Below are 11,026 nucleotides of genomic sequence, written 5' to 3'. Positions count from 1 at the left end.
CAAATAAGCACAACTGTGTATTTTCTCATTTATTAAATAAAAGTAGGGCTGTGAATTTCAAAATAAGTAGTCAATAAAAAGTGTCCAAATTAAGTGCTTAACCTTGGAGTAATTATTTGGGGGGCTGGGGATAGGGGTGGAACCCAACAAAATATAGATAATAGTTTGGATCAAATGGGGAGAATCAAAATCATGCAATGTCAAAATGCATTATACATAGGGTGAAGGGTTTTCCAGAATTTTGAGCTCAACTTTTGGGCTGCATGTTATACATGGGTGTGCATTATACAAGAGAGAATCTTACTACATAGAAAATGTGGTTTCACTTGATTTTGTTTTCGTCAGGCGGTATTCCATATTAATTACTTAAACTTAATGTGAGCATGAATATAAATGGATATCCCCACTTCACCCTCAGAAAATATCAAGAACGATTGCGTCATTATTTTGGATTTTAATGTGGACTTTAGCTTGTTTTCCTCATTAGAGGACTGTCTCCGGTTTTTGTGCTCCACAGGTTGAGCGTGAAGCATGCACGCACACACAAACACATATTAGCATACATTTTATATTTGTTTCACGAATATCGACCTACATCAGTGAGCTCCGGGTGAAATGGTCGTCACTGTGTCTGGATGTGTCTCCCGGACATCTTTCTGGTCAGGGTGGAAGAATTATTTTGGTCTCCCAGGCCTGGGAGTTGTGGTGACTGATCAGTCTTGGCGGTGTCAGTGCGATAGGGATCTTGGAGACGTGAAAGGTTTTTGGCATTTATTCATGTCTGCCTTTTTTGACGTCATCCCGAGCCCTTTTGAAAGTAGCTTAGCACAGGCTGAGAAATGTGTCTCTTGGCTTTCCCTTCCAGAGGTCAACCTTTGTCTCTTATTGAATGCCAACACAAAGAGGTGCTATAAAAGCAGCTACGTGCTTTTAGCAACTGACCCGTTCTCCCATTTGCATTTGTTGCACCAGTTAAATAAAATAAAATAAAAAAAGAGGCTGACTTGGGTAGGTTTGTCTAAAGATTTGACCACATCATATAGGCCCGATTGTCAATCTTAGAAGGGAAAATCTGGTCTGTGAACAGAGCGTAACGCCTCTTCTGTTTATATCGTGATAACGTCAAGTAATTGTGGAGTGTTTTGGGGGATATGTCATCAGGACCAGTCCCACCTACTCTTAAAAATGCCCCAAAACAATTTAATTTGATAAACTGCTGCTCTCTTAGTTTTCTTGCACATAACAGTTTTGGATCCACATTTTCCCAATTCCAATATGAAAATATCAGATTCCAAAGAACAAAGAGCTTAATAGCCCTTGTATGCGTATTTTGGAAAATCCACCAGATTGCTGGCTTTGAGCTGAAACTGGCTATGTCTGAATTTGGTGCATTTAATTTTTTTTTTTTTTCATTAATCTACAGTAGGCCGGCATGATGCGTCAGCTGGTAAAGCGTAGGCCTCACAGTTCTGTGGATCCGGGTTCGATCCCAGCCCTCCCTGTGTGGAGTTTTCATGCTCTCCTCTTGCCTACGTGGGTTTTCTCTGGGCACTCCGGTTTCCTCCTACATCCCAAAAACATGCAACATTAATTGGACACATCTTGCTGTTTGTCTTATTTTAGTTTTCCAGCTTCCTTTTTCTTCTATTACCCAGTGCTTCGTCCGGGCACGTTATCGACCATGTTCCAGTGGTGCTGTTCACGTCCAGGCTCATGCAAATGATGGCTGTGATCGCAGGGACGACTCTTCTGTTTGCCTGTGAGGGGATGAGTTCTTTATGGCTATAATGGAAATAAAAGTTTGACACGGTACAACCCTGCTCACACTCACGATAAAAACTTTTGGTTTACTTCGTTACTGGTAAGTCAATTCGACCAAAAAACTCCACCTCAACACACTTTCGGGTGTAAATGTACAAATGCTGTCCATCGGATCACAGTCATAGTTGGAGTTGACTTTTGACAGTTATTAAAAGTCTAGCAGAAAACGTGTTAGTAGGTATTTGGTCAAATTCAAAGTCCAAGGAAAGAGCTGTTAGCTTCAGAATCTTCAAAGGAGCAGGAAGTTATATTAAAACACCCACGCGAGCGCTGGGATACTCCAAAATTAAACCCAGAACTGTGGGGCTGATGAGCAAACCATTTTTTCTCCATTAAGACTTGACGATTATATATTTTTATAGCGTTCCTGTAATGCAGGAATTTCCAGTCCTCAAAAATTTACCAGAAACAACAGGAGACTCCGTTTATTGTCTTCCTTTTTTTTTTTTTTTTTGTCTTTGGCAATGGAGTGCTCGGTGACATTCCTCGGCGTTGTTTTTAGGGTTCAGTGATACCAGTCAACAAGGCTACGACGCCATTGGCAAGCTTGCGGTTGTTGTTGTTTTCCTTTTGGCTTGTCCCTTTCGGGGTCGCCACAGGGTATAATCTCAGATGAACGCATGTATATGTTTGGCATAATTTTTTTTACGCCGGATGCCCTTCCTGACGCAACCCTTCTCAGGGAGTGGAGGCCCCGGTGGGATACGAACCCACAACCCCTGGTTTACCAAACCAGTGCTCTAACCACTGAGCTACGGGGCCTCTATTGCCAAGCTTGCCGGAGGGGGGGGGGGGGGGAATAAAACAAACCTGACCGCCCATTCAAGCTCTCTGTTGGCACTTCACAGGCTCAAGCTGTTATTCCTTTTCCCTTCTTGGTACCTTGTGTAGTAGCCTTAGAGACATATTCTGCATGTTTTTCACAATTTAAAACAGTTGCCAATTCTATTGTGAAAAAGTGTTACATTCTTGGGTCAAAACACACCAAGGATCAAGAGTTAAAGCGCACTTAACATCCACTTGAAGAAACTGCTGTTGACCCTGGCCCCTCTATTGTAGAGTAAGGTCAGAATTGGGCTTTCATTACTGTGACGACTGAGGGCAGGCAATGTGGCTCGTGCATTGGCCGCATTTTGAAGAGAAGCGCAAGCCCACGAACAGGGGAAGTAAAAACATCATTTGTATTTTTACTTCAGGTACAACGTCATCCTTGAGCCACTGAATTACACTTGGTAATTAATGTGGTGCACTGGTGCTAAACTCGAGGCCCCAGGGGCCCGATTTGGCCTCAAACATCCTTTTATTTGGTCCGCTAGGGTAAATCGTGTATATTTCATCTTTTTTTTTTGTGTGTAGTCTTCACTTTTGATAAGTGATGCGCTGCAAGCATTTTAAAAATATTTAGAAAAATTAAATGAGCTTTTTTGACGACTCATATCAAAAGTAATTATGCATCAATCTGTGTGTAAAGTATGTTATTCGTGTGCATATTCTTTTTCATAAGATCACTATATTCTCAGCGTAGCCATCTTAAGTTAGAAGTGTCCTAGCTATATAGAGTTGCTGCATGAGATGTGAGCAGAACACCTTTTTAAGACAACCAAAGCAGTTCATCCATCCATTCATTTTATTAGCCGCTTATTCTCACGAGTGTCACAGGAGTGCTGGAGCCTATCCCAGCTGTCAACGGGTAGGAGGCGGGGTACACCCTGAACTGGTTGCCAGCCAATCGCAGGGCACATCGAGACAAACAGCCACACTTACAATCACACCTAGGGGCAATTTAGAGTGTCCAATTAAGGTTGCATGTTTTTGGGATGTGGAAGGAAACCGGAGTGTCCGCAGGGACGGGGAGAACATGCAAACTCCACACGGGCAGGTCCGGGATCGAACCCGGGACCTCTGAACTGTGAGGCCAGCTGCTCCACCGCGCTGTCCCAAAGCAGTTCAGTTAAGATCAATTCAATGCCCTGTGAAAAGGTGTCAAACGTATTACCAGGAATTAATAAAAGTATTGATAATTTGTGCAACTAACTACTGGTAAAAGTACTGATATATTCAGGAAAGTAGGACAGGTGAGCAACAATCCGGCTCACAAATGATTTATTTGGCTGTCTGATTTCACACTTGATGGATGTGCAAACACTCCAGAGACCCAACTACTGCATTTGTATACATACAATTTAAAAAAAAAAATGAAAAAATAAATCAATTTTGTTAGTTTTAAGCTCATGCATAAGCGCTAACCAGCCTCTGAGAAACCTCCAGCATGTTGCGCTGTTATTAATTACAGGAAAAATAACGTCTGTCTTTGAAACGTCAGCCCTGACCTGAAATAAACGTTTCCATAGAAGCGGCCATAAAGACGTGTATATTATAGACTGCTAAACTTCCCCGTTTTATGGTGACATCTCCGATAAACAGGGTTATGCCGTCGTTGCGTTTGTAATCTACATTGGACGTGATCTTTTGTGATTGATTGATTTTCCTGCAGCGTCAATGGCCAGGAAGCCCCTGCTATGTAGATTTTCCTCAAAAATAAGATGAGTCAGAGCTGGCATTTCCATATTTGCTCGTGCCTTTGATGCAGAACCCAGCAAAGGCAGGATAGGCCGGCCGCCTGACTGCGTGCTTTGACACAACAGCACGGCATCCCTTAAGCAGGGCGAGTGACTTTTTGGTATTGCTCACTTTTCCATCTCTATTGTGCCGATATGGCCGATATGTTCAGGCGCCCAGGCCGGCGTTCTCTTTGGGCGTGAGTATCTCTTTGTGAAAGAGACTACCGATACTACCTAAGAGGGGGACAAATTGCTGGCTTGACTTAATCTCCTTTTTCCCTAAACGGCAACAGGGATAAACAAAAAATAAAAAAAAAAGAGGAAAATCGTTGGCTTTACCAGGCAAGGCTGTGATCCCCCCCCCCCACTCCCACCTCTGTCTTCCACTGCCTCTCATTTACTGGCCTCGCATTGTCTACATGCAGTTCTCTTCGACACGGGCTGCTTTGTGATTGTTTTCCATGCTTTGAAAATCCCCAGTCATCACGGTGCTCCATGATGACGCTCAAACATAACGTCCGTTCTCGTGGCTCGTTTGGCTGCATGTGCCTTCCTTTTTTTTTTTTTATGGCACGTGGCATCTGTTGCTATGCGAAGGACAAATAGGTCTTAGACGTATGACCAGCTGCCGGAAATGAGTTCTCTGTTGACATCGGTGCAAAGTCCACCTTTTCTCTGGTGAACTTGCGACCAGGCTGGCTCGCTCTGAAGATGAGGCTTGATTAGCTAGCAATGTTTAAGTCATGTTGAACGCTGGACAAATGCTTAGCAGGTTTGGGCTATTCGAGCGGAATCAGGCTTGTTGTGAGGATCAGTGCAAGTCAAGTCACTAATCTGAATTTATTTCAACATTCTTAATGATCATGTAAGGCTTTATTTGATTACATTCCCGTCTTTACAGTAACAACTGATGATGCCATGTTGGAGTCTTTAACCTCCGATGTATTTTATTATCTTTGAAAGGCTTTGAGCTTATCTTTCAGTCATACTGCTCATTGAACTAAGATCTGAATAAATATGACTTTAGAGGTGTATTTTATTTTTCAACCAAAAAATTTTGTAGAATTGAAAATGTGAGCTCCCAAGCTTTAGTGAAGCTGAACCAGGCGGGCGTTTTTCCCCTGTAAGCTTTTGTTAAGTAGCATGTCAGTCATTCACTTCTTCATATTGAAGTGCACTATTTGCAGATCTGTTTTCACGTCCTAAAAGTACATTTTGTCACTGTGATTGCCTGTTGTTGTACTAGTGCGTCTCCCAACTATTTGACACAAATACCCTTTTGTGGTTCTGATATACTGCATTTGGCAAATAAAGATAATTCTGGTTCTTAGTGAAGTCACTGCAGGCCCATCGGTGGTGATAAGACTTGCAAACTCTGCCAGATTTGATGCGCGTATTGTCATCTTTTATAGCATTTTTTTCTTGGGCAGGTCAGCCGAGGGCAACATTCGTGTGTATGTGTGTGTCTGTTCTCCTGAAAAGCACACTCATTAGAACTATTTTTACTGAGACAACTTTTTGAAGTCTTTTGTGAGCTTTATAGCGAACAAGGGCTAGGGAGCCCACCCATGCTTGTGTATCGCTAAACTTTCACATAGTTTTTACATTTTTAGTAGAGTAGCGTGAAGGTCATATCATATGCATGCACTGTCTTGACTAAAAGATTGTGATTGTAACATTACACTCTGTCAGGTCACAGGTTCAACATGTCCAATGTCTTATCTTTCCTTTTTTTTCTTGTGAAATCAGTATATCTTGCATTGCCATAACTTTTTTTGCAACAATGAAATCAATTTACAACTAGTACCACCATTTACAATAAACCCACCACTATATCTCCAACTTCTAATCGGAAAGTTTTCTAAAGAGCAATCACTGGTACAGGTTAATTTGGATTTGGGTTAGAAAAAATTTGCGTTATGGTGAGTTAGGCCTTGCGTCATCACTTTTAGGGTTGGTCATTATTAGTTGGGGCAAAGAGTAGGTGACATTTTTGCTATGTCAGGGTAGGTTAAGATTAGTTAATGCTAAGGTTTCACTGTCCCCCACAGGACCAGAACCTATTTGTGGTGCTGGGTACCTGGTGGCTGGCCAGGTAATAAGGTATGGAGTTGACTATATAGACTATAAATTGTCTGATACCAGAAGATCAATCTTGAAATTTTATTTTGATACTTTTAATACTTCAGTCATTTGGATTTTTTTGTTTTTCACTAGCAGACACACAAAAGGAGCATTTTGAGACCCAATTTCAGCGCAGCAAAAGACAAAATATCTATGCGTCACCCCGTCACAAATTAACATATACGTAGAAACCTTGGGTTGCTTGCATTTAGGGCTTGGTGAGTTAGATTTAGTGTAAATCAATTTTTGTTAGGTTGTAAGGTTACAGTTAGGGTTGGTTTGGGTAGTGTCAGGATTTGATTTTGGCAGGGGAATGTTTAGTTGGGGATAAGGGTTAGGGTGAGGTCCACATAGGGAGATTGAGGATAAGGGCCAGTTAATTTTGGCTGAACTGTCTGACTTGCCGATAGAAGCCCCTTTTTTTTATGAGCTATAACACAGTGAAACTAGTTTGCATGACGTTTATTAATTCCTACAGTTTGGTCACCACTACATCTGTCCCATTTTAGAGTAGCATCAATCCTGAGTTTTGGAAAATAAGGTTTCACTTAAGATGTTTTCCCCCCAAAGTATAATTTTTAACAAAGTACTTATTGACGTATCTCTTCCACCCAGGTTCAGCAGTTGTGCTGCCTCAGCAGCATGAAGCCACCATCCTCACTGCGCCTAGTCTAGCCCAATCCTGGCGCTGCTGACCCCTTTTGATGCCTCGTCTGCTTCCTTTTCTCCTTTCCTCTCACTTGCTCCAGTCGCCGTCCTTCCTGTGCGTCTTTTACCCCCCCCCCCGAGCCCTCCTTATTGCTCAAGAGAGCTGGAAGTGTATGAAGCAGGCCTGCTGGCCAGCTGGCACTCCGTGGAGTGTAGAAGATTCAAGGAGTAGACACATTCAAGACGGCGGGGACAAACTTCACTGGAGCGCCATGAGCTTGCGAGGACCACAAAACCTTTTTTAAAAAAAAAAAAAAAGACACTCGCACCCAGAAAAGAAAAACATTAGCTGTCTTTTCCCACACTCGGCCATGCCAGCCAAGGGGAAATACTTGTTGAACGACCAGGAGCTAAAGAATGAGGCGCTGTACCGCAAGTTCTCCTGCATCAGCCAGTATCAGCCGCTGGTGCTCCTGCTGGGACTTTCCATGCTGTCCTGTGCGGTCCTCCTGGTTCTCTTCTTCGCTCTCGGGCTGGTGAGTTTCTGTTTACACACAATCCAATTTTGAACACCTTCAGTGTGGTTTCTTTTTCTCCCCATCTTTTTATTTTCTTTTAAATACACAATGAGGGGAAAAATCAGGCTGGTGTGTGTTTCCTGCTCTCATAGGGCCTGACTTACCGAGACGCCCAAATAGCACGTGCTAAATTGGATGAGCATGTTGCACGTATGACCTTTTATTAAAGGTCTAATCCAGAGGACCTGTATTTTCTTTGTCTATCGTACAAATGTAGATAGAATTTCATTAAAAAATATTTTAAAAATATCTCAACACAACAGAAATGTAATAAATTGGCGTCAAAGTCAGTCTCAAGATTTTGTTCGAAATGTCACTTAGATTCGGCAAGTTCCATAACTCAGAATGTGACGTCACGTCACGACAACATTTAGCCAGAGAGTGAAAAAGCTAGCAAAGATGGTTAGGAAGTGTGTTGTATACGGCTGTTCTGCGACAAACGCTGACGGAGTCAGCTTGCATGAATGGCTGAAAGATGAACAGATTATGGACCATGTTTGTGAAGACAAAGCGGGTGCATTGGACTTAGAAATCAAAGTGGACAGTAATATGTTCCAAGCATTTCACGGAGGACTGCTTTGAAAACCCGGTGCAGCGTTCACTTGCCTTTGGTAGCAAGTACATACGTGTTCAATTGTTTAGTATTTACAAATATCTACCTCATCCTAAATGTAAGTACAATACCGATACAGACATATATGTTGGTAAATATCCGTATCTGTGATGTTTAGGAGGTGATGAAATTTGGAGACTGTATAAAGTTAGAATAGTATTGACACTGAGGTCTTCCTGAAATTCGACTACGGCAGTGTGTGCCCTCAAGTGTTAGGTAAATTATTTGAAATAAGGGCTAAATATTTCAACGCAGAATGATGCCAAAGGTTTTGATTTTTGTTTTACGCCGACTCAGTTGCTAATACAACAACAACAAATGACTCACTGTTGTGTCCAAGCACCATCAGATGTTTAAATGTGTTTGAATGATATTATTTCGTCAACAAGGTGTACGTAGATTTCTTGAGGCACCTACCAGTCTGATTTTTGGGTGCGAAGTTCCACGTCAACTTTGTCAGGTCTCCCATATCCTGTCCTTGTGTTGCATTCGTCAACTTAGGTTCAAACTTTTATGGTTTAATTACACCCACATGGGATGTTTTTCGAACATGGGAAGAATTTGAAAATTCCTCCTTCAGTTCCTATCTCTTCCACAGAGCATTCCATAAAAACTTCTTCATCACTGCTGTCTATCTTCTCGAGATCCCACTCGCAGCATGTATGATTGTCTGTGTAAGAAGCCATTGTCTTCACTGGGGTTGTCTAGATGTGACATCAGATGTCAGCAGCTTCGACAGAGCCTCGGTTTGAAACAGACATTGGAGGGATTCGGATTACCAAAAAAAAATGTGCACTTTGGCGCTAAATTATTTCATTTCTGTTGTGTTGAATTTTTTAAAATATTTTTTTGTATGAAAAATCAGCTACGTTTTAGGTCGTCTGGTTTAGATCTTTAAGATTCCACATCATGGGCACTAAATTTAGTTATCCGCTCTAACTCATTGCTCAGATTGTTGACAACTGGTGTAAAGGTGGCAGCCTTATTAAAAAGAGGGTTTTGTGTTCTGGTAGCGGTTTTGGTTTCCATTGTTGAACATTTTTGAGAGCGCTAAATGAAGTTTGAAGCAATCGAATTGGAACCCGCAAACATATGACTGAGTTAAAAAATAAATCTCATTGCTACCAAAAGCATAAAGCCATCTTTTGTTTGACTTACTCAGCGATTGCACTCAATGGTAAATGACGGAAAATGCGTCGATAGCGCCGCCGTAGTGGGAAGCGTGCAAGAGTGCAAGTTAAGATCAGAAAGCTAGGTTTTCGTTAGCTATTTAGTCTCTGAAATCTATAGTTTCTGACCCCCCATGCCCACCAAAATGGACAAGATGCATCTCATCTCAAAGACCAGTAAAGACTTTGCATGTCATGCTGCCCTCCGCTTCACGGAGACTTGGCTTTGTGAACGCATTCCTGATGGTGCTGTATTACTTACTGCCAGGTTTTTAGCTACTCCAAGCAGACCATGGCATGGCCCTATCAGGGAAAACAAAGGGGGCATGATATAGTTGGCTTGGAAAACAGTAAAACACCAACGCACTTATGCAGAAGCTAGTGTCCGCAAAAGCCCCCCACCCTGTTTTAGGATTGTCTTACTGTCATAGATTTTTACAGATTGTGCGTGGGTTTGAAATGAAACTTAACTGCTGTATTGTCCACATTTTTGAAAGTATCTGCTTCTGTGGTATGTGGTAAATTCTCTCAATGCATGCGCAAAGAATAAACTATTAGGGGAAACTGTGCAACGTTCCGATCCGGTCCAAACAATTTAATTTGTGGCCTTTCAGTTAGATTCATCCAATCAGGTGTTCATTCATTCACTGTTGTCCCACCCCCACCCCACCCGCTTTGTCAAGTCTCACAGCTCGACATCAGCGGCAGCAAGTGATGTGGGGGCTTTTTGAAAAGGTTGCCGTGGTAACCAGAAAATGCCGCATACAATGCACTGATGGCCTTCCCCAAGCAAAGATCTATTAGCACAGACTTGGAGCCGTCTCTTCTGAAGCCCTTCCTTTCCCAGCATACTCTCAAATGGTCTCTGGCAAACCACATGCTCGAGGTGACTTTCTGCTGAATACTATACGTGGAAATAGGAGTTCAGAACATCACATTAAGTGTAGTATTTTCAACACCAAGGAGTTTACCATCCTCTAGCCCCCGATGTTTGTTTGTTTGAGGGCACACAGTTGACACACTGGTCTTGGTGAATCCTTGATTCTGATTGGCACAGAAAACTCCAAGTGAGTGCGAGTTTTCCACCCTTAGAACCTCTCAAGTGGATCCTGTCAAAAAGTCGTCATCCTCATCAATCATTGTTCCAAATCCACGGTTTACGGGAGTTAATCCGTTTCGATGTGTTGAATGGTGAGGGATTAATGGATTTAATGCTGGCAACTCTCAACCGCGTATCGGGTCAATCCTCCACATCTTTCGTTGATCCCTGATCATTGTACACCTAGTCGGGCATTAACCCTGATGTGTACTGCTCCTTTATGATCATTGCCATAACTCCTAATGGGGGATGTACATTCTCTGTCTTTTGGTTTATTAATTTCATATTTTAAGACCGGTTGGGGGAAGGTTCCCTTCTTATTCCCCTTATCATTTTCTGGCAATTATTTGGTGACTTTATGGCTTATTGGGAATCAGAAAGATACACATATACCGTATGTACTGAAATGTCGC

The 11,026-nt window shown here is 42.2% G+C and overlaps 1 protein-coding gene and 1 non-coding gene across 5 annotated transcripts in view; one reads left to right on the top strand and one right to left on the bottom strand.

The window, feature by feature from the left end:
* The window catches only part of adcy7 (adenylate cyclase 7), a 62,783-nt gene that overhangs the window by 19,300 nt on the left and 32,457 nt on the right, over window positions 1-11,026 (top strand). For all 4 annotated transcript variants that reach the window (XR_009794221.1, XM_061814677.1, XM_061814678.1 and 1 more), the window contains exon 2: window positions 7,122-7,690. Coding sequence is in view for 3 of the 4 variants with exons in the window: in XM_061814677.1 (XP_061670661.1) it covers window positions 7,526-7,690 (165 nt within the window). In the remaining variant the exon portion in view is untranslated. The remainder of the gene's footprint in view (window positions 1-7,121; window positions 7,691-11,026) is intronic.
* Window positions 2,511-2,583, bottom strand: trnat-ggu (transfer RNA threonine (anticodon GGU)). The gene has a single exon. It is a non-coding gene; the product is annotated as a tRNA-Thr (tRNA).

The sequence above is a fragment of the Syngnathoides biaculeatus genome, chromosome 3, assembly GCF_019802595.1.
Source record: "Syngnathoides biaculeatus isolate LvHL_M chromosome 3, ASM1980259v1, whole genome shotgun sequence".
Taxonomy (NCBI): domain Eukaryota; kingdom Metazoa; phylum Chordata; class Actinopteri; order Syngnathiformes; family Syngnathidae; genus Syngnathoides; species Syngnathoides biaculeatus.
Note: the sequence above shows the minus strand (reverse complement) of the source record. Positions and strands in the feature narration are given on the sequence as shown.